General features: G+C 39.9%; 1 protein-coding gene across 1 annotated transcript in view; it reads right to left on the bottom strand.

Annotated features, from left to right (window-relative positions):
* Positions 1–3,690: 3,690 nt before the first annotated feature.
* Positions 3,691–24,207, bottom strand: part of NEK1 (NIMA related kinase 1) — a 92,145-nt gene continuing 71,628 nt past the window's right edge. Inside the window, exons 29-34 of the mRNA XM_015814546.1 lie at positions 23,750–23,961; positions 22,547–22,698; positions 17,480–17,679; positions 9,085–9,218; positions 6,318–6,450; positions 3,691–4,855 (exon numbers count right to left, since the gene is read on the bottom strand). Coding sequence (XP_015670032.1) covers positions 4,842–4,855; positions 6,318–6,450; positions 9,085–9,218; positions 17,480–17,679; positions 22,547–22,698; positions 23,750–23,961 — 845 coding nt within the window. The 3' untranslated portion in view covers positions 3,691–4,841. The remainder of the gene's footprint in view (positions 4,856–6,317; positions 6,451–9,084; positions 9,219–17,479; positions 17,680–22,546; positions 22,699–23,749; positions 23,962–24,207) is intronic.

The following is a 24,207-nucleotide window of genomic DNA, read 5'->3' as shown; positions in this document are numbered from 1 at the left end:
GCTTTTAAGGTTAAGCGCCTACAGTTAGGGGTGAGTGTAGCCCCAGGGCTGTTCCAGGGAGTGATGGAGCACACGCTCAAGGGAATTCCAGGGGTTTGCCCCTACGATGTTGTCCTCATTGCTGGGGAATCGGTTGAGATTCTGGCTGAACGACTTAAGGCCGTCCTTCAGCGGTTCCGCGACACAGGACTTAAACTAAAAAGAGAAAAGTGCAAGATTGGGGTAGAGTCAACCGAGTTCCTTGGTTTCCGCATCGATGCTGAAAGGCATTCATCCGGCAGAATCCAAATTAGAAGCAATCCAGCAGGCCCCAAGGCCGAAGTCAAAGGGAGAGCTTCAGGCTTTCCTAGGCCTTTTGAATTTTTACCATCCCTTCCTCCCAAACAAGGCCGCAGTGGCAGAGTCCTTACACCGGCTCTTGGATAGACAAGCTCAGTGGCAGTGGACCAGTGGCCACGAGAGTAGCTTCCAAGCAGTCAAATCACTGCTGTCATTGAACTCAGTTCTCACTCATTTCAATGAGCAGCTGCCTGTCTGCATTGCGTGAGATGCATCCCCGTATGGGGTTGGGGCTGTGTTAAGCCACTTAATGGCTGATGGGAGGCAGAAGCCCATCGTGTATTACTCCAGGACCCTATCATCCACAGAGCGCAACTACGCGCAAATTGACAAGGAGGCTCTGGCCATTGTGGCTGGAATTAAAAAGTTCCATGACTACTTGTATGGCCACCAGTTCATGGTCTTCACGGACCACAAGCCACTCCTAGGGTTGTTCACCACAAACAATCAGACACCTCAGATTCTGTCTCCTCAAATACTGAGGTGTTCTATCTTCCTGACAGCCTACAGCTATAGGATGATTCACAAACCGGGCAAGGAAATGGGCCATGCAGACAGCCTGAGCAGGTTGCCCCAGCCACATGTGGAGCCAGATCCAGCCCCGGCTGCACGCATCCTGGCTATCCAGGATTTTCTGGAATCTCTCCTTCACACTGGGGACATAGCTGCTGAGACAGCAACTGACAAAACGCTGAGTCATGTGCTAAACTGGGTACACACAGGATGGCTGGACAAATGTCCAGGGCCAGAATTTCAGAGTTTCTTCATAAGAAAAGATGAGCTTTCAGCTCATAAGGGGTGCATCCTTTGGGGAAGTAGGATCATAGTCTTGAGCTCTTTAAGGCCCAGAGTCTCTGCACGAAGGTCATCCGGGAATAGTCCGGATGAAGGCACTTGCAAGGAGCTACCTTTGGTGGCCAGGGCTAGATAAAGCCATCGAGACCCAAGTACATGGTTGCTACAGGTGCCAGCAATCCAGACCTGAGATGCCGCAAGCCCCTGTCCACCGATGGGAGGACACACACACTGTGGTCAAGAATCCACATCGATTTTGCCGGGCCCTTTCAGGGACAGCTGTTTCTAATAGTGGTAGATAGCTATTCTAAATGGTTAGAAGTCGCACCAGTCAGTACTATGACTACTGCCAGGACCATCCAGGAACTGCACAGAATCTTTACAACACATGGATTCCAGATGTGTTAGTCTCAGACAATGGGGCTCAGTTTATTGCTTCTGAATTCCAGTCTTTCCTCAGGGCAAATCTAATACAGCACGCCACGTTGGCTTCCTTTCACCCGGCCTCGAACGGCCAAGTAGAACGCATGGTCCGCACAACCAAGGAATCACTAAAACAGATTGTTACTACAGACTGGCAGATTTTCTACTCTGCCAACACACAACTCCCTGTACCGCCATGGGCAGAAATCCTGCCGAACTCAGATGGGGCCGATGTTTGATCACCAAGCTGGACAGGCTGCACCTCGACCCGGTTGCCTCGGACTCTGCTCAGCCAAAGGCAACTCGGAATTTGCAAGTGGGTGACTGGGTTTGGACCTGGAATTACGGGCAAGGGGCTTTGTGGGTGGCAGCCATGGTTGTTAAGGTATCAGGACCACTCTCTTATGAGGTGGTCCTGGGAGATGGGCGAGTCATTCGCCAGCACATTGACCAGCTGCATCGGAGGCTAGCGAACCAGTCACTGGCTCAGGCCTCTCAAGAGGGCCGTATGACAGCGGCCCAACAGAGGAGCTTGCACACTCCAGCAGAACTCTTACTCAAGGGGACGGGGGAAAGGCCGTAGGAGAGCTTTCCCTGAACAGACAGTATCTGCTGAACAGGACCAGCAAACTGCGCTGAGGGACAGCCCTGCAGACTTCGCTGCACGATTGGACTGGCCAGCCAAAAGGACCCAACTCAACCTGACTTCACTGGACCTCAGAGTCCTGGTCTACCCAGCTGGGCAGGTGAGCGGGTAGACCGGGAGACCCCTGCAACCCCTAGACGTTCAGAACGGTGGAGCAGGGATTTTGATCTCAACTTTGATCTGCATATCTTGCAAGAACTATGGGTACGAAATAGGAAGCTTACTTTGGCCACCTCCTACAAAGAAAACCTCTACAAAATGTTCTACAGATGGCATCTCCCACTCACAAGATTAGCTAAAATGGGTCCAAATATTTCTTCCATGTGCTGAAAATGTAAATTGGCAAGAGGGACATATTACCACATGTGGTGGGAGTGCTCAAAATCCCGTGACTTTTGGAACAAGGTTAAAAAGTGGCTGGAAAAATACTAATGATAGAGGTAGAGCTAAAACCAGAACTCTTCCTACTAGGCATAACTATGCAGAAATACGACAAAGGGATACTTTACTTGATGCTACATATTCTCACGGCTGCTAGATTGGCATATGCACAAAACTGGAGGAATAAAGAAATTCCAAGAGAAGAAGAGATTTTATATAAAATCCTATCGTGTGCTGATATGGATAGGCTCACAATGGAAATGAAGAACAAGACATAGTCAGATTACTTTGAAATCTGGGACAAATTCTATTGTTGGTGTGAATCAAGGAGAACTGTTCGGGTTTTAAGTTATAAAACTGTATGCTCGTATATAGAGAAACAAATTAGAGACTGTATTGTATAGAAAAATATATATATAGAGAGATTAAGAATTATATGTATGATGAGGAACAAATTGTTAGGAATATATACACTGGAATGTTACGTTATGTCCATCTTTGTTTTAACTGTTTTATAAATAAAAAACTTTTTTAAAAAAAGGTCGCTTAAATATCTGCAGGACTATATCCAGCAATTGAGAGTTTGAGCCATCTAGGGAGAAGGGGTGTAATATATTGGCCAGAACTGTTTTAAATCACTTGGTTAATGTCTGACCTACATTGCTGTATTGTTTAACAGTTGCTGTTACTGAAAGCCATACTGGCTGTCTCCAAGCTGATAATGAGGCTTGGGGCGGGAAACTGTTACTTTAAACCTATTGGTTGCCACCTAGAGGCTAATTGTATAAATAGCTGTGTAGCAGCCTTTAGGGTTGCTTCTGTTCTGAGTTAATAAACTTGTTTGCTGTTTCAACACTCTGCCTTGTTCAATGCCTAAAGAACCGAAGATATAACAGTGAACATTCCATGGAAAGCAATTTTACCTCAACTAACCATTATATAGTCAGTAATGAAGCTTCTTGCCTTTTGCCATCTAGAACCTACATTTATTTTCATAAAAGATATGTATATATTTCTCTATAATTGCCTGGAGTGTAAACTAAATTTTAGTTTAAAATACAAAACATAAATATGTTTTAATTTTATTTCTTTTTCCTGCAATATAAACATGGAAATCCATTAGCTGCATAAATCAAGAAAATCCAAACTATAATACAAACAACACCTTCAATATTTATTTCATATAATTAGAATTACCTTAAAAATTTAATTTTATGTTTATATACATTCCACTTTCCATTGTTAGTCAGGAAATACAGAATTATATTTTCAACATAAACCATTGTTATATAGCTGATTCAGCTGGTCAATACTATCTGTTACATACAATAAATGCTTTGATTCATCATCTTGCAGAAATTCTCTCTCCCCATTAAAGAATTACTTTTCAGTGAGAAGCAGAGGAAATAAAATCCAGCTTCTCCCTTTTAAACAACCCAGCTGTAGAATATGCATTTAACTTTCAAAACAACAGCAATATTACATTTGTTTCTGTTATGATGATCTTGTTACAGGGAAACAAAAAAGCAGCAGACTTAGCTGTGTACACAGTACTCTAATTTAAAGAAAACCTCATCCTGAAAGCTCCTTTGATTTATAGTGGAAAATCACTTGCTGCAAGCTGAGAAAAATAATATTGAAACTGAGTTGAGGGATTTCAAAGAGAAAGATGATAAACTGATTAGGACATAAATACTGAGAATTGTAAATAATTTTACACATATTCTACAGCAAAATGAAAAAAAAGTTTCTATTAAATGCATGTAAAATGTTCTACTAATTTCAGGGAAATTACTTCCATATTGTATGCACTTAAAATCAAGTAGTATTACTGAAAAATTGTCATTCTAAACAGAAAACAAAGTCATTTTTAAAAATTCCACCAACAGCAGTCAAGGTTGTTTAAACAAAAATATATTGTTTTGTTTGTTCCTTTTTACTGCTTTACTTAGCTACTATATAATCAGCATCTTCATACTTGATACTTTCAAATGGTAAATTATTTCTGAGTCAGTCTTTCTATTCCTTGTAATTCATTTTAAATAGAACACAGCCTTCAATGTGTTACTGAAGGAATGAAGCTATATATCAACAGATATTTATAAAATGGTGAAAAGAGGCGTGCTTTTTCCATTTTCTTCATGCTACCAAGAAGATTTTAAGTCTATCCCAATAAAGTGTTATTTTGGTTGTACAGTTTGTTATTACAGAATAAAATTCATACATCTGCTTTTGCTTAGAATGTCACCAAAACGTATTATTCATCATTGTCTGCAAAGAAAGATTTTAAAATATTTAATTATGGAAAAAACAGTTTAGCAAGCAGACTTTCAAAACTGCTAATCTACTAAAAGACGACAAACACCAATCTCTAAGAAATAATGAAAAGGTACTAAGTAAATAACAAGTCTGCTATTTTTATACGTCACTCTTCTCAGTTTAATTTTTAATTTTACCCTGATTCATGTTGTTTTATATATTAAAGTTTTCGAGACATATACTTCACTTATATGAATTAAAAGCTAATTTAAATAAATAGTGTGTTACAAATATAAGATTTACGTAACAATCAGAAGACTATTTAGCTTGTAGTAAAATCATGTACCTTTCTCCCTTTATTTCTGCAACCTTCCATCTCTGTTTTAGAAGCTAACCATGGTGTAATATTAGATCTGCATTAATTTAATTTATTTATTTAGCATATGGTATGCATCAATTTAATGATAACCCTAGTTAGCCTTTAAATTAGATTTGATAAAGGTATTAGGAACAATACAACTCAATTTGTATTAAATATTAGGCAGCTGTAAAATTGTTTTATATTAGTTATGAAAGAATCTCAGGAACTGGCAAAATCCTGTTTTTTCCTCTTTTAATAACAGGCAAAAGATCAAGTTCAATATTAGCATTGCACCAAGTCAATATACATAAATACACAAAACACTGTATATTTTAGCATATTTACTTTCTGCAGTATGAAAATATCTAATAAGATTTCCATTAGAAACATTAAATAGAAAAATGTACACTTACAAATTGCAGTATGACAAATTAGACTAAGTTCTATCCAAAGAATGGGCAAACCCAAGCTGAAGATACTACTGGATAGAATCCTATTAATCAGCAGAAATTTGGCAACTTTTAAAATATTATAAAGTAGTTCTATATTCACTTTAATATTTGCCAGTAAAAATATACAATTTTCTAGTATATATAGCAGTGGTGGCGAACCTATGGCACGGATGCCAGAGGTGGTACTCGGACTCCTCTCTGTGGGCACACGTGCCGTTGCCCCAGCCTTGCCTCCCCGTGACCCTCTCACCAGCAGGCCCCTGGAGAGTCGCCCCCGAGCGTGGCCCACGCGGAGCAGCGCAGCCAAGGACATGGCAGCCAGGCAGCGTAGACAAGACTCTGCCCTCACGCCCCATCGCGCACACTTGATGCTGTGTGGCACAGAGGGCGTGGCCGCCATGGTGCTGCTGGGTTGCCTGGGCGATCTGTGGTGGGCCCTGGAGGCGGTGAGTGGCCTTGCGGGCAGGTGGGGTAGGGGGCAGGGCAGGGGGTGAAGTGGGGGGTGGGGCCAGTTTTTGGGCACTCGGTCTCTAAAAGGTTCGCCATCACTGGTATATAGAAACCACTGTCGTGCAACAAAAAAAATGGCATAACTTGCTAACCATGAATAGGCAGTCAGCAGAAAAATAATGCTGAGAACATGTGCTTGTCAGATACTTACCTTCCTGGTATGCTCCATCTGCCATTACTAAATGGAGAATTTTAGCATACTGATGTTTATGTTCATTTCCTAAAATATTTTGAACTATTGTTGAACAAGTATCAATGCTTTCATCTTCATCTTCATGTATAGCCTAGAAGATAAGGCATAGAAACTTAACGTAATAAAATATTATAAGCTCACAAACTTTCCTCATCCAGATCCAACAAGGCACCATAACTGCTAAAAATTTTTTTGCTAAAGTCTAAGCAGAAACTGTCATTATTAAGCTATCTTTTCAGTGGAAAAGCTGGGAAGGGGAGTAGAAGTTAGCAGTTATGGAGGACTGTCTCTAAATCACGTTATTCAGAAAATGATTAGCTGAAGACATACAGGATTCTCTACCAGCCAGAAATGATCAGGGATCAACATAGATGGGCGTCCAGCTCTTGAACACAATGAATTACTTAGAATATCCTTAAGAAACTGTATGTTAAAACTCATTTGAAAAATAACTATATTAGCTTAATTTCATTAAAAGAGTTCTTGTATTATAAAAGAGATCATTATTAGGAGATAATAATTTTGCTCTCTTGAGACTTCCCGTTTGCTGAGGCAGCCGATATGGACGTCTGGAAGGCAAGCTCTGTCTTCCACGTTCAGTTTTGCTTCGCTGGGGGACCCTGGAAAGGGTCGAAAGTCACCCTGTAGGGGCAACCAGCAAGGAGGGGATCCCCACTGGATCGCGGGAGGGCGGTAGCTCTTCCGTTTGATCCAGGGCAGCCCTCCAAACTGGCAGACGAAAGACCGGCCATAGCAATATGGCTCGTCACTAGGCTGCAGACAGCCGAAGTCACACTTACCATCAGGCAATTTTAAGGCAGCGCGGACGAGACTGGGTGAGATCTACCTCTCTTAAATCTTAACTATTTTCTTTACCTTCAAAAGCTGCCTTAAGTACTTTCCCCCCTGTGGAGAGGGAAGGGAGATTTTACCCCTCCCTCTAAAAACAGCGGCGACTGACTATCCAGGGGAGTTTTAAAAAACGTTGCAAGAATAACCTGATCCTAATTGGAATTTTATTTCTTAAAGTTTGTGGATTAAAAGACTTTCTACTTTTACTGAAGATCTGGGTTTTTACTTATAAAAAAGAAATAAAGCTGAAAAGATTATAAAAACTTTGGACCTAAAGGAAAAATTTAAATATAGGGGCAACATCTTGTGGCTAAACTTGATATTACAACCTGTTATTGTTTAAAAGAGACTTGGCTGGCAGCCTAGATAATAGAAAAGACTTATAACCTTGAGACACTTATCAGCAGTGAAGCCCAGCTGTGTTCCATACTCATTGAAATTTTTTTTATATATTTTCTGATTGCAAAGCCTTTAATCTAACACATTACTAAGAGAATATGGAGGAAGATCAGGAACAGATTCTCTTTATGCTGAAAGCGATTTACCAAACTATTCTTATAGCTACTGAAGAAATAAGAGGTTACAGAATAGAACGGGATGTCAGCCCAGATACACGAACTCAAATTTTGATTACAACTGAAAAATCAACTACACAGAATATAACGGAAAAAGTGGACCAATTAAATACTATGACTGATGATTTAATTGATCAACAAGTACAGTCAATGGAAAACCCAGAAAAGGGACTGACAAATTGAAAAAGGGAAAAGATTTTCTACATAAATCAGAAGAAACCTGAGGATCAAGAGAAAGAACAGACTGAAGAGAAGATAAACAGTTCAGGACAACTATGTCGAGATGGAAAAATAGAGAGACAATTTGTTAGTCCTCTCAAAAAAATGGCGATCGGATGGTTTTTTCTATGTCAAACAACATACATAATAACACAGAGATTTATTTGATGACTCAAAAGCACGGACATGGAAGACAATTTGGCAAAGAAAGAAAACTACATTAAGACTGAAGAAAATTGGGGTTTTGATTTACTAGTGAGAATTAAAACAGAATATTCTCAAAATAGATAAGATGTGTACCTTGAATATTAGAAATTGTTATGAGTTGAGTTAAAGGATACTTTGATTATTTAGAACTTGGAAATATAAACATTAATAGTTAAATTTGAATATTGAATATTGAATATAAAGGCAATTAATATATATATATAAACTAGGAATGTATTGATGAATGTAACAAATGTGTTTTTTATTTAATAATAAAAATTATTAGCTTAAATATAAGATAGTATATTGAGAGAAAAAAGAGGAAATTAAATGTTGAAATAAGATAAATTTTGGTTATTAAATTTAAGATATTTGGAAATTATCAGAAAATAAGAATATTATATTGTATTATTAACCAGTTGATGTAAGATCCAGGGATGAATTGTGATAAAGGGAATTGGGGTTATTTAAAATTTGGAAACTTATTAAACGTTAAATTTAAATATTTATGGGAAACTAAAAATTGGGAAAAACTTACCAGGACATTGATTGTCTAAAAAGATTGAATGTTAAAATGACTAACATATGAATAAACTAAAAATTATTGATAAATGTAAGAAAGCTATTTGTATTAAATTGATATAATAAGAATTGTATTAATTCAAATGTGAGACAGTAAATACCAAGGGAAAAAGAGAGGAAATATTTAATGTAATGGTTTGTGATTTGTACTAAAGAAATTTGTATGTTATTGAATTATGAATCATCTCAGCCGCCACACTGCTTTTCAAAAATGTAAATGTAAAACTGGAAAATTAATAATCTTTTTTTAAAAATTGCTCTCTTGTCTTCATATTAAACATTCTACAAACCTTTATTTCTTCATAAATTTTGATGAATTTTTCAAAACCTATTTCTCTCTCCAGGTTATATCTCAGTTCTTCTAGATGACTGAACACACTATTATATTCCTCACATTCGCTGGCATTATCACCATCGCTATTGTCTATAAAAAATATAAGAAAATATTTTAGCATTCCAATTTTTATTGTAGAAATACTTAGTTGTCTTTTTTCCAGTTCCTAAATTTTGAAGTTGTCATACTCACACTTATTTTGAATATTTTATAGTTTCATATGACCATATGCAAATATAACAATAAAATAATATGGCTGCATAGGTAAGTGTCAAAGTAGCAATAGTAATAGCACTTAGACTTATATACCACTTCATAGTATTTACAGCACTCTCTGAGCAGTTTTCAGAGTCAGTATATTGCCCCCAACAATCTGAGTCCTCATTATATCAACCTCGGAAGGATGGAAAGCTGAGTCAACCTTGAGCTGGTCAAGATGGAACTCCTGGCAGTGAGCAAAGTCAGCCTGCAATACTGCATACTAACCACAGCACTACCATAGCTCCTGTAGTAGTCACTACTCTGCTTGGAACAATGCAATCTCAACATTTATCATTTATTTAAATCAGTATAAATTGGTTTAAATTCAATTACTTTTAAGAACTAATTACAATGTACACTCATTTCCACTGCATTTGAAATTATTATTTCAAAAGTATCAAGTTTAGAGTACAATATACCAAAGAATATTAAAAAAATTAACCACAGAGATCTTGTCTAGGCATCTGTAAGCACAGAATATTCCTAGGAGGGGGAAGAATCTGTCATTCAAGAACAGAAACGTAAACCTCCAGTTTATAAAAATGAAGTACACAAACTCAAGCAGCATTTAACATTAAAAAACAAAATAAAATCAATTCACATTTACACCTATTAAGAATTAGTTAATTCACATCAAGATCTTGTATCTATGTAATAAACATTGATTGCAACCAATAATTAATAACCATGTAGACTGAAATGAGATTTTTTAATCTGCAAGGTGGTAATAATACTATATTGTAAGGATCTACCTCAGCTAAGCCACCCAAGAAAGCAGAACTCTTGAAACGGGCATTGTCTCAAAAGGAACTTTTATTGGGAGCTAGTGATAGCAGGGAAAAGAAGGCGAGGTTACTTCCGATTTAGCACTATTGTACTGTGGCATCCTAGACAGAGCATCTGCCGGGAAATTCTTGCCCCATGGCAGGTAATTAATTGTAAAATTGAAGGTGGAAATGCTGAGACCACCTGCTTGCTTAGGGGACAGCTTCCTAGGGGTTTTCATAGCTTCGAGATTCTTGTGATCAGTCCACACCTGAAATGGTATTTTACTCCCCTCTAGAACAGGGCTTTTCAACCAGTGGTACGGGTACCACCTGTGGTACATTGGCACCTGGCAGGTGGTACGCGACCATCCTAGAAAAGTGGTAGCGGGGGAGGGGAATGAGCTGAACCGGTGGCAGCACCGCACAAGCCTGAGCGAGAGATGGCTGGAGCTGCAGGGCTCAGCGGAAGCACAAGGATCAGTGCCGCTTTCCAGCTGATCAGCGCTTCTTCGGGGCTGTCAGGGCTCAGTGCAAGCACCAGGATCAGCGCCAGGCTCCAGCTGGAGCTCAGCGCTGATCCTGGCACTTCTGCTGAGCCCAGAAGAAGCGCCGATCAGCTGGAATGTTGCAGCATCTCCAGGGTCTTGTGATTTACATTCAGATGCTTGGCAACTGATTCATATTTATGATGGTCACAGTGTCCCAGGGTCATGTGAAGTGACCAAAACCTGCTGCAACCACCCAGCAGATGGGTGGAATAAAAACCAAACACCTCCCACCCCACCTCCGCTACCAATCCCCAACAGAAATGTTCACAACAATGAAAACCTCAAACAGGAGGAAGAGCGCCCCTGGGTGGGCAGGCAGGTGTCTTGCTCGGCTGTGGCTTGGGGGGCACTTTTTCCAGTGCCATTGTAACTTCGAACAGTCATTAAGCGAACTGTTGTAAATCGAGGACTACCTGTACTTTATCCCTTTTTGGGGGAGTCATCAAGTTTTTGACACCTTGCTAGGCGACTGGTGGTACTCGGATACTGCCATATCCTAAAAGTGGTACAATGGGTGAAAAGGTTGAAAAGCCCTGCTCTAGAAAATGCCTCCAGGTCAGAAGGGCCCATCGCACAGCATAGGCTCCCTTCTCCCAGGCCGCCCACCGCTGCTCAGTCTCAGATAGTTTTCTAGAAGTGTAAGCACAAGGCTGCAGTTGGCCCTCCTCGTTTCTCTGGAGGAGAACCACTCCCACGGCCATGTCGCTAGCGTCAGCCTGAATAACAAAAGCTTTTTCCGGGTCCGGGTGCTTCAGTACTGGCTCTGCCAAGAAAAGCCTCTTTAGTTTCTCAAACACCGCTTGACAATCCCCTATCCATTTCAGCGGCTGGCTTGGTTTGGGTTTGTCCCTGCCTTTGGTTTTCAAGAGGTTTGTGATGGGGAGTGCAATTTGTGCGAATGAAGAAATAAACTGCCGGTAAAAATTTGCATAGCTTAAGAAGCTCTGTAATTGCTTCCTAGTACAAGAGGGAGCCCATTCCAGCATGGCTCACACTTTCTCCATGTCCATGTCCACCCCTTCTCTTGAGATGCAATAGCCCAAATAATCAATATGAACTTTGTGAAATTTGCACTTTGAGAGCTTGGCATATAATTTAGCAGAGCACAATTTATTTAATATCGCTCTGACTAGTTTAATGTGCTCTGCCTTAGTCTCAGTATAGATTAAGATGTTATCAAGATAAACCAAAACCCCCTTATACAGGTGCTCATGAAGAACCTCATTGATTAGTTGCATAAACACAGCAGGCGCCCTCTGCAGTCCAAAAGGTAGCACCTTGAATTGGAAACAGCCCATGGGGCAGTTGAAAGGGGTCTTCCATTCATCCCTGTTGCATATCCTTATTTGATAGTACGCCTCCTATAACAGGGCTTTTCAACCTTTTCACCCATTGTACCACTTTTAGGATATGGCAGTATCCGAGTACCACCAGTCGCCTAGCAAGGTGTCAAAAACTTGATGACTCCCCCAAAAAGGGATAAAGTACAGGTAGTCCTCGATTTACAACAGTTTGCTTAATGACTGTTCGAAGTTACAATGGCACTGGAAAAAGTGCCCCCCAAGCCACAGCCGAGCAAGACACCTGCCTGCCCACCCAGGGGCGCTCTTCCTCCTGTTTGAGGTTTTCATTGTTGTGAACATTTCTGTTGGGGATTGGTAGCGGAGGTGGGGTGGGAGGTGTTTGGTTTTTATTCCACCCATCTGCTGGGTGGTTGCAGCAGGTTTTGGTCACTTCACATGACCCTGGGACACTGTGACCATCATAAATATGAATCAGTTGCCAAGCATCTGAATGTAAATCACAAGACCCTGGAGATGCTGCAACATTCCAGCTGATCGGCGCTTCTTCTGGGCTCAGCAGAAGTGCCAGGATCAGCGCTGAGCTCCAGCTGGAGCCTGGCGCTGATCCTGGTGCTTGCACTGAGCCCTGACAGCCCCGAAGAAGCGCTGATCAGCTGGAAAGCGGCACTGATCCTGGTGCTTCCGCAGAGCCCTGCAGCTCCAGCCATCTCTCGCTCAGGCTTGTGCGGTGCTGCCACCGGTTCAGCTCATTCCCCTCCCCCGCTACCACTTTTCTAGGATGGTCGCGTACCACCTGCCAGGTGCCAATGTACCACAAGTGGTACCCGTACCATTGGTTGAAAAGCCCTGTCCTATAAGTCTAGTTTAGAGAAAATTTTCATTTTCAACAGGTGCGCTAGCATGTCTCTCATTGGGAGAGGGGGTACATATTCTCCACACACATTCCGTTCAGACCCCTACAATCAATGCAGAGACGAAGTGACCATCCTTCTTTTCTCTGAATAGCACGGGGGTAGCCACCCAGGATCTGGCAGGCTGGATGATCCCCTGCGCCAAATTTTTGTCAATGAACTTGCGAAGTTCGTTCAATTCGTTCAATGGAGTACATTTTTGACTTTGGGAGTTTTGTCCTGGGACAATTTCAATGACACTGTCTGTGGGTCGGCGATCTTTGCTCGCTGAACACTTCAGTTAAGTCCCTGTATTCTGGTGGGAGGCTCTGCAGCTCCTGCTCGCTGAGGGCAGAGCCTAACTCGTGTCATAGTCCATGCCTCCCACTCTTTTCTCTGAATGGGGGAGGGGTCCTCTTTAGGAATTTCAGGCACCCCTCCCTCCAATTTACCATGGGGTTCCATTTTTTTATCCATGCTAGGCCCAGCACTAGCGGCCATTCCATGACGGGGGACACCACAAACACTAAAGTCTCTGAGTGGTCTCCCATGGAGATTTGCAAGGGTCTGGTGGCAAAATTGGCGGGGATCCCCCCTGCAACCGACCCATCGAGCTGCCAAAGGTGATTGGAGTCTTGACTCTCCTGAGAGGTATTCCCAACTTCCCTACCAGCTTTGAGCTGATTAAGCAGTAGGTGCATCCCAAGTCCAGTGAAGCTGCTAATTTTATTCTCTTACCGGTGCCTGGTATGGACAGTTCTAAGGGCATGGTTAGGGGATCGATCGGCCCACTTACCAAGAGGTCATTCTTGTAGTCACTCTCCACCACCCCCAGGTCATCATTTGGTGGAGTTGGAGCTTGACCCTCTACCCTGAGGGCCCAGGGGAGCTCTACGGACTCCTCAAACAGTATCACCAGCTCCCTTGGGTGCGGTGTGGCTTTTGTGGGTCTTCCCGCCAGTTGATGGTCACCTTTCTTCGCTGATCCTTTGCTGCGGTTGACTGTTCGATGCCCTTCCTTTCCACATTTGAAGCACGCCATGGAGTGGGGTGGGGTCAGTGTTGCCCGTACAGTCTCACCTCTCCTCTCAGGCGTTGGATTGAAGCTGGTTCTCACCGGGCAGTGCTGATTTTGCGTTGATCTATTTCCACCTTCTCTGCCAGGAGGCTCCACGGGCTACACAGGCATTGTACACGTCTTTGTTCAGGTCATCTTGGAAATAGCTCACCAGGATGTCTTCTGACCGGTTTAAGCAGCTGGCCAACTTGGAATTCCTCCATGTACTCAGCTACTAATCGTCGCCCTTGCTTCACTGTTTTTATGCAGTCATGGGCTTTCTGGTCTGCTGGGCAATCTTTGAAGTGGTGTTGGAGGGCTGCCATAAACCGGTTAAAATTTCCTAATTCTGGAGCATTGCTGTTGTAGAGGGTCACCATCCTGTCAGCAGCAGTGTCTTCCAGTGCTAGGGTGATCACTCTTTCTCCTCAGTGTTCTCCTGTATATCTGCATGTAGGTGAATACCTGGGCTAGGAAAAAGCCCAATCTCTTGGGATGCCGTTGAATTTCACCCCCAACGGAATTGGCTTCACCTCCGCCGGTTGGAGTACAGCCCCTCTGGGTCTTTGGGGCGGTCATACCCATTGTGCCGCTACTGCAGGGGGGCCAGCCGCCACCGCAGGCCCCGTTAGCTCTTTACCAGCTTCCTCCTGTTTCTTCCTCTGATTCCGATTGCTCTTTCAGTTGGGCTTTTAGTAACTTGAAGGACTCTTGCACATATTCCATTGTCTGCTTTAAGACTGCTTTCATCATTTCTGAATTCAGATCCACTAGTTCCTTTTCAAGAGAGGTAGGCTCTTGGTTTTTCTTCTTTGCTTTCTTCTTTCCTCTGCCTTGTGTGACAGTTATTTTCTGAGCCTTTCCTTCCTAGTGTTCTTTCTTTCTGACCCTGAGCGACCACCTAGCTTGATCACCTTCTGCCAAGGGTTCCGCCACTCCCAGGTCCCTGGAAGTGCATTCCCTGGGGTCTGCCAGAGCAATATCTCTGCTCCAGCTTTCCATTTTGCCCTCTTCCATTTTGCTGCGAGGAAAGGGCACATCAGTTGCGACCCACCTCGGTAGGGCAGCTGCCTCTCTGGGCTGGGCACTATGCAGACCTCGCCTTATGTAAGGACTTACCTCAGCTAAACCACCCAAGAAAGCAGAACTCTTGAAACCGGCATTGTCTCAAAAGGAACTTTTATTAGGGGCTAGTGATAGCAGGGAAAACAAGGCAAGGTCTGAGGAAAACCCACGAAAGCAGTATATTAAAAGCAATATTCAATACTCCTCCCCCCAGAGTCCCAGTGTTCATTTGAATTCCAGCCAATCCATAGGTGGCATAGTGCTTTGGTAACTGGGTTCTTTGGTGTATTCTTTCAAGGTCTCTCTTGCTTTCATTTCCTTCTGGCTCCAAGCGCAACCGTCTCTCGGATAAGGGTGATACATTCCGTCCCCTGGGGGAAGGGTACAATAGCAAGACAGTGCAAAGCATCCCCCCTCCCAACAGAATGGCAGGCCATAAAGAAAGGTTACAGATTCAGGAATAGGCATAGAGAAACAATGATTTTCTTTGAGGACATGACATGTATATTGTAAATAATATTCTTTAAATTGTGCTGCCTTGAATTTCATCAGATCTTTTTCAGGTGATTATATTAAGTAATTCCCACTTAACTGCACAATGGAATTCTGGTGACAGAGCAACACAAACAGGTTTTCCTATGGCAATATTTATTAAAGGTTTGCTCACTATAAAATAGCACTAATGAATGTAAGAAATGTTATAATATTAAAATCATCTATCAGAAAAGGACCCTGAAGGGCACTGAATTCTACTCTCCACTCAGAACAGGAATAAAAATTAAAGCATACAGGCAACTGTCTACCTTCTGCTGAAACCCATCCAATTAAGAGCTATCCACCAGCTTTGGATAATTTAAATGCTGTGTTAATTATTTTTACCAACAGTCAATCAAAATCTAATTTCTTGTAACTTAAATCTATTATTCCATGCCCTGTACTTGGAATGTGAAAGAACAAGTCTTGAATTACTTGCAACATCTTTTCAGGTATCTGAAGGATGAATTTCCACCCTTGTATCTAAACATCCTCAGTTATTTTCATCTCTCTTCATAAGTTTTAACTTTTAATCTTCTTTGAGTCTTTAGCAATTTTTCTGAATTGTTCTTAAAGTGTCATGTCTAAAACTGGACATAATATTTGAGATTGATTATAACCAATGGAAAATAAATAATTTTTTCCCATTATCATAGTGAAAAATCTTCAAATATTTGCCATATTTCGTAACTATTTTGTATATCCAATTAAATAACTTAAGACTATACACACCTTCAACAATTTTCACGCTTTGCACAAATCTCAAAGTCAAATGTGATAAGACATTCACTACCTGTAAACTGTTGCACTACTGTATAAAATTAGAAACATCAGTTTTGAAAGATGCTGACCTGTTAGTCCTAAATATGCAGTGGTATATTGGACCAGTATGATCTGTTTTAAGAACATTCCTATTCACATCTGTAGTAATGGGCAATCTATATTAGAGCAAGGCTTTTCAACCAGTGGTATGGGTACCACCTGTGGTACATTGGCACCTGGCAGGTGGTACACGACCATCCAAGAAAAGTGGTAGTGGGGGATGGGAATGAGCTGAACCGTTGGCAGCACCGCACAAGCCTGAGCGAGAGATGGCTGGAGCTGCAGGGCTGTCAGGGCTCAGCGGAAGCGCCAGGATCAGCGCTTCTTCGGGACTGTCAGGGCTCAGTGGAAGCGCCAGGATCAGCACCAGGCTCCAGCTGGAGCTCAGCGCTGATCCTGGCGTTTCTGCTGAGCCCAGAAGAAGCGCCAATCAGCTGGAATGTTGCAGCATCTCCAGGGTCTTGTGATTTACATTCAGATGCTTGGCAACTGATTCATATTTATGACGGTCACAGTGTCCCAGGGTCATGTGAAGTGACCAAAACCTGCTGCAACCACCCAGCAGACGGGGGGAATAAAAACCACACACCCCACACCCCACCCCCGCTGCCAATCCTCAACAAAAATGCTCACAACAATGAAAACCTCGGACAGGAGGAAGAGCGTGGCCGGGCAGGCAGGCAGGTGTCTTGCTCAGCTGTGCTTTGGGGGCACTTTTTTCAGTGCCATTGTAACTTTGAACAGTCACTAAGCGAACTGTTGTAAGTCGAGGACTACCTGTACTTTATCACTTTTTTCCTTTTGTTTTTTTTTGGTCATCAAGTTTTTGACACCTTGCTAGGCGACTGGTGGTACTCGGATATTGCCATATCCTAAAAGTGCCACAATGGGTGAAAAGGTTGAAAAGCCCTGTATTACACTATTCTCTTTTTAATGGCCATTTTGCAATTATCTACATGGACAACAATAGTTCAATTATCTCAACATAGTCCTAATGATTTGTTCTTGACGTTAATTTTGTTTAAACATCATACAAGGTGAAGACTGACTCACAAACTTTCAGACATAGCTTTCTATAAAACAATTACAGAACTGAAGCTTACCTGAATGCCATTCTTCATTAAAAGCACTCTCACTACTGAAATTGTTGCCATCTTCCTCCACCTCTGTATCATTTTCTTGGCATTCAGCTTTTAATGTTGTTTCTTCCTCCTCACTAAATTCATCACTGGGTTGCTCTCGAAGTAACTGCTCCATCGATGCCTGAAGCTCTTGCAAATCTGTATCTGTCTCCCCAAAAATACTGTAACACAATGTTTTTTGCTATTACTTTAATCAAGAGAATAAATTTTTCAGAAATGTTGAAGCTAAAACTGCAAAGTATGTTTTTTTATCCACAATAATAGCTAATACTGATCATAGACAACAAAGACTGTGCCATGAGGTTATTCTGTCATGTAGTTACTGCACTAAAATCACTCTATGGATATTTTATATGATTTGCAAATTACACCCTTATCTGATCATGTGGATAATAATCAGAAAAGTATTTTGCACTAGAAATATTAAACAGATATGGGAAATATAAGTGATCAACTCATTCATAAATTTAGTTTTGGATCTTGTTCAAGTGAACAGCTTTATAGAAGTAAATATGCTATAGACTGAAATGTATCACATGAATTGGACCTTAATTATGCTGAGATGAATACTGAACATTTTACAGATAATTTCTTTTCCATTTATTCAATTTAACTTCAGTCTTATGGATTCAAACAGTTGAGGTTCTTTGCTTTAGAAGTAGAACCATTTTAACACTGAAATCAATAATAGGAAGTGCAAGTAAGTTGGACTGACAAAGAAAAGCCAATACAATCTTAGTTATCTTCGCTTTCTCAGCTTAAAAGGAGTCATAATTGAAAACTTCATTCTTTGTCTCATTGTCATACAGATAGAACTTAGCAGAGAGGCCTGCTTAGGCCTTAACAAGAAGAGAAATTTTCTGAAATATGATATATGTGAGCAAACAAGTTGCTATTTCAGGACAGAGTGTGTGATTATGACAAATAAATGGAAAATCCCAAATTCTAAACTTGAATTTCTCAACCATTTTGCAAAAAGAACACAAGAAAGATTTTAATTAAGTGTGATTATTTCTCTCCATGAATAAAATAATTAGCTTTTACGAAACAAAAATGGTATGTAGCCACTGAGACAAAGGAGAACGGATACAAGCTGTTACAAGTCATAGGTTTTGAATATTTAAGAACTGCTTTATAAACCAAGAAATTCACAAATAACTGTGCAACTGGATGTACTACTTTGATGAGAATGTGAGTTGCAAACCTTCACATTCACAACTAATACCTGACATCAACTTACATGCTAACCAGTATCTTAGTTTAAATATACAGTACATCTCCTGAATGAAGGTGGCTTCTGACATACACAAAAGGTATATTGCTCTGTCTTTGAGAAGGAAAAATCTGAATTATTTTAAACACTGAGCAGAAGTTGATGAAGAAATTAAGAAATTGTTGCTGGACTAAAACTGAGAAAAGAGATTAACACCATTTCTGAATGAAGGTTAAAGATTGGAATTTCCAGAGAAAAAGTAAAGCCCAGTTAAAAGGAAGCAGTGAAATTCAAGAAAAATTATTATTTCGATAGAAGTAAGTCAATATGTTTTTAACTAGCTGACTTCCAGTTTGCCATTGCGGTGCTGCGGATGCTGGAAGACGAGCTCCATCTTTCGCATCCGATTTCGTCCTGCTGGGGGACCCTGGAAAGGGTCAAAAGTCACCCTGTAGGGGCGACGAGCAAGGAGGGGACCCCTGCTTGATCACAGGAGGGTGGTGGCCCTTCCGTTGGATCCGGGGAAGCCCTCCAAACCGGTGGGGGAAAGACCGGCCATAGCAATATGGCTCGTCACTAAGCTGCTGACAGCTGAAGTCAAAATCACCACCAAGCATCTTTAAAGCAACGCGGATGAAACTGGGTGAGATCTGATCTTCTCTTTAAGACTCTAAGTACTTTTTTCTGTAAAAGCTGCCCAAAGTATTTTTCCCCCTGTGAGGAGAGAGGGAAGGGAATTTCTACCCCACCCTCTAAGAACAGCGGCGACTAACTACCAGGGAAAAAGAGCAACTGTAAGAACAATTTTAATCTAATTGGATGTATATGCTTATGAAACTTGGGGACGAAAAGTTTTCCTGTTCTTACTGGAGATGTTTGTTTTTATCTAAAAAAAAGAAATAAGACTTGAAAAACTATCATAAAAACTTTGGAGTTAAAAAACTTTGAACAGACATCTTATGGTGAAGTATGGAATTACAACCTGTTATTGTTTAAAAGAGACTTGGCTTGAAGCCAGAAAAACTTCTCTAACCTTGACAGCTACCACCTGTGAAAATCTCAGCTGCAAAGAAGGAACTTTTGGGCAGCATATCTGACTTGTTTGAATTATGAATGTAAACTTTTACTGACTTTCAGAGCTATACGTGGGGAATTGCTTTCCTATTTCTTTACATGAGAAGCATATGTTATCACAGGAGATGATGGAATACCTTGGGCTATAAACTCTTACTTGACAAACAATTTCTACTATAAAGGCCACCTATAATACATGAAATAGATGTCCCATACCTAGCTATAAAAAACAAAAAACTATTCTTAAAGTTTGATTCTAAAGTCTTCAACTTAACATACTATCAAGATAATATGGATAAAGATCAGGAAAAAATCCTTTCCATGTTGAAATCCACGGAACCATTCTTTCAGCTTGTGACAAAATAAGATGCAACATCAAGGAACAAGATGCCAGCTTAAATATACAAACACAGATCTTGACTACAACCAAAGAACAATGCAGAAAATAACAGAAGTGGAACAACTAAATACTAAGACAGAGGACTCAACTGACCAACAGATTCAGCCAACGGAAAAATCAGAAAAGGGAGTGACAACACTGAAAGTGGAAAAGACTTTTTACAAAAATCAGAAGAAATTTGAGGAAAAGGAAGAACAGATTGAATGGAAGATAACCTACCAGGACAATTGTGGGAAATTGGAGTAATAGGGAGGTGATCTAATGAATACAAATGGGCTAGTTCTTCCAAAAAAACTACAACCAACTGTTCTTTCTTATTCCAAATAATATATATAATAATAGAGGGAGAACTATGACGATTCAGAAGCATTGACAGGGAAGGTTAGTTGGCAAAGGAAGAAAGCCAGAGTAAGACTGAAGAAAATAAGGGTTTTGATTTATTAGAGGGGATTTCATATTACTGAGGATTGAATATGGTGGAAAATAGATAATTTTTAGAAAATAAAGTAACATTATAATTGAATAGGTAAGATGTGTAACAAGACTAATAGACTTTGATATGAAAAGGGAAAAGGGAGAAGTTGAGATAAGGGAAATTTTGGTCACCTAATATAAAATATTTGGAAATCAGTTGAAAATAAGAATTCTGTTTGCCCAATATGAGATAATAGATATTACCAGAAAAAGAGAGGGAGTATTTGAGCTTTTAAAAATTAGACCTAAAGGAAAAAATGTATGTATATTACTGATTTATTGGTTAACCCAGACAATACATGTAATGGTTTTGATTTATTATAGGGTATACTGTATTATTAATTAGATGGTTTAATATGGTGGAAAATAGATAACTTTTAGAAAACAGAATAAGACTATATTCAAATAGATAAGATGTGTATTTAGAATATTAGATTTTGTTATGAAAAGGGAAAAAGGAAGAAGTTGAGATAAGGGAAACTTTGGTTATCTAAAGCTTGGAAATTATAAATACCAAATGTTAATTTGAATATTGACTGGAAATTAAAGCTTGGGAAGTAAGCAATAACAGGACATTGATTGTATATAAGGATTGAGTGCAAACACAATTAAGATATGTATAAGCTAAAAATTATTGATAAATGTAACAAAGATGTTTTTACTTAATTGATAACAATAAGAACTGTATTAGCCTAATATGAGATAGTAGATATTAAGGGGAAAAGAGAGGAAATATTTGATGTTGTAACTTGAGATTTATACTAAAGATGTATGTATGTTATTGAACTATTGATTAACCCAGTCACCATGTTGCTTTTTAAATACTTGATTGTAAAATTAGAAAACTAATAAAATATTATATAAAAATGTTTTAACTAGTTGTTAGATTAAATTCAGATGATTGTTTTGCTTTTGTGTGTTGTTTTGAACCCTCATTTTATATAATTTATATTTGCCAGCTCAATAATTTTCTGTACTTTTATGCATATCCCAGAGTGTGCCAGAGGAAATAATTTCTCTTAAGATTTTTTGTGGTTTGGAATAAATTGAAATCTCATTCCAATTTCTCTAAAACGTGTAACAGACCCATTACCATCTTATGTTCTTTCTAAAGTAGTGGAGATTCTTTTGTTATTTCTCTTTTAAAGTTGCTGTTTTGATTGGAATAGGTCTTCATTTATTAGCTACAAAAAGTATGTTGACATTTTAATATATAAGTTTACCTGTTAATTACCTGTTACCTGCTAATTACCAGAAAGACAGCACAAGTTCTGAGAGCCCTAACTCTCACACCATTTTTAGGAGATGGATGCCATGGAAGGAGACTCTTGGTAAGAATGACCAAGCCAGTATATCAAAGATCAAGTGGATCCAGGATATGAAGACTCAGAAGGCTGAGGTGGAGGGGCAGGCAGGGAAGACCTTCAGCCGGCCCGTGGGTGGCATCATGCCGAAACCGTGCCTACCCCATTGCCAGCAATGGAAAAAGAGTCACGAAATGTCGTGACACGTCACATGACATTGCGAGTTTGACACCCCTGACCTATAAGCTCAGCAAGCCCTGCTATCATTGATAATGAAGATAACAAAATGCATAAATGAAAACTTGTTACGGTGTCTAAGTCTGTAGACATTCTGCCTGTTTCTCAAAATCTTTTGTGTTCACTTTCAGAACGTCTTTTGCAGCAACAGACATTCAGTTTCCTTTCTCAGCCATTCTATGGGTGATCACCCTTCTGTGATTACTACATACCAATTTCGCCAATAAAACACTTTAAAGTATTCTACAACTAGTGATGAATGAATTCTCATGAAAACTTTGGCAAACACATTCTCTAAATACTTTTAATGAAGTAGAATAGCTCACATTTCTTCAGAATCTGAATGTTCTTTAATTGGTACATCTTCCACATCATCAATTTCAAGATTCTCTTGATTTTGGACATCAGCAACACTGGGAACATCAACTAATGTTCTATATAATTTTGAAAGATCTGGAAGAGAACATGTCCTCAGCAACTGAAATGAAAGAATGCATTACATGAATAGATTAAATAAAAAAGCAAAGCTTATAACAAGATAACAGAATCTTTTCAAGATTTGAATATAAAATATTATAACAAAGTAAATTTATTTTTATTTCTCTATCTCTAAGAATGAAGCAACTATATTGTTTGGCAATGAGAAGAAGTTATAGGTTGTTAATAGAATAGGTTAAACTGTATCAGTTTTCATGACAAAACTGATTTTTTCTCATCTATATAAATAAAAATGTAAATGTTCGTTTGTTCAAAATCTTAAATCTCCGAAAGTTCTTCACCGATTGCTTTGAAATTTTGACACAACGTTGCATTCGAATACGCGCATGTTTTTATATACCTATATTATATAGATGTCACACCTGTGACAGGTAAAAACATGTTTTTGAAAAACAGCGCCATCTGTTGGACGTAAAAGCAACACACGCTTTTACCAGACTGAGCCACAGCAACGCGTGGTTAGGTACAGCTAGTTATGTAATAAAAGTTTATAACAATATATAATGTAATGAACTGTTTATCACGTAATAAACATTATAACTTTTTCATAACTTTTAAATTCTTAAATAAAATTTCTATTTCAAACATAATTTCCCAGAATGCCATCTGTTTCCAACATTACAAAATGTCTTTTTAATATGAAAACTTTTGTATGTAATTCTCGTACTGTACAGCAGTGGCCTTTTTGACACCAAGGACTGGTTTTGTGAAAGACAATTTTTCCATGGACGGGGGGGGGAGGGAATGGTTTTGTTTTTGTCCCTTGCCCATAGCTCACTTCCAGCCCAGTTCCTAACGGGCCACAGACTGATACCAATCTGTATCCCAGGAGTTGGAAACCCCTGCTGTACAGGTTGTCAGCAGTCCGCACAAACAAGTAAAGTCCCATCCGCAAGATGCAGGCAGCATACAAAACTACACACCCTCTGGTCCACGGAAAAACCTTTCTCTACGGAACCGGTCCCCAGTGCCCAAAAGGTTGGGGACCTCTGATTTAGATTGTGAAAGATATTAAAGATTTTAACACTTGCCTTTGGGTTGTTTGCATCAAACAGACCTGTAGAAAGCCCTATCAACACTGAATTTTTGCCTTTTGTTTTCTCTGGTGATACAGAGCATGACCTTGTAGGAAGAGAATCTTCAAAGGAAGACTGTGCTGAAAGAACTGGAAAAGCTACTAGTCTTGCTTGGTGTTCCTGGACCTTCTGAAAAAAGGGTTCAGGTAGGGCAGGGCTGTTGGTCTCTGGTATGATAAAGACCAAATTATTTTACAAATACATATACAATAGTAACAGTTTAAGAGCTCCAATTAAATAAAAGAATGACATGATTCAGACATTTGAAGGAATGTTATATTTAGCAAGCATTTTAGAATTAAAATATGAATACATTGTTATTAAAACAATGCATCAGCATTCCCTGCCTATCTAAAATAATCATATTTTTTTCAAGTTGTCAGTTAACTTCAGTAATTTTTTGTTCAAGTCAT

This window comes from Protobothrops mucrosquamatus, unplaced genomic scaffold (genome assembly GCF_001527695.2).
Source record: "Protobothrops mucrosquamatus isolate PMUCROS unplaced genomic scaffold, P.Mucros_1.0 scaffold_88, whole genome shotgun sequence".
Lineage (NCBI taxonomy): Eukaryota > Metazoa > Chordata > Lepidosauria > Squamata > Viperidae > Protobothrops > Protobothrops mucrosquamatus.
Note: the sequence above shows the minus strand (reverse complement) of the source record. Positions and strands in the feature narration are given on the sequence as shown.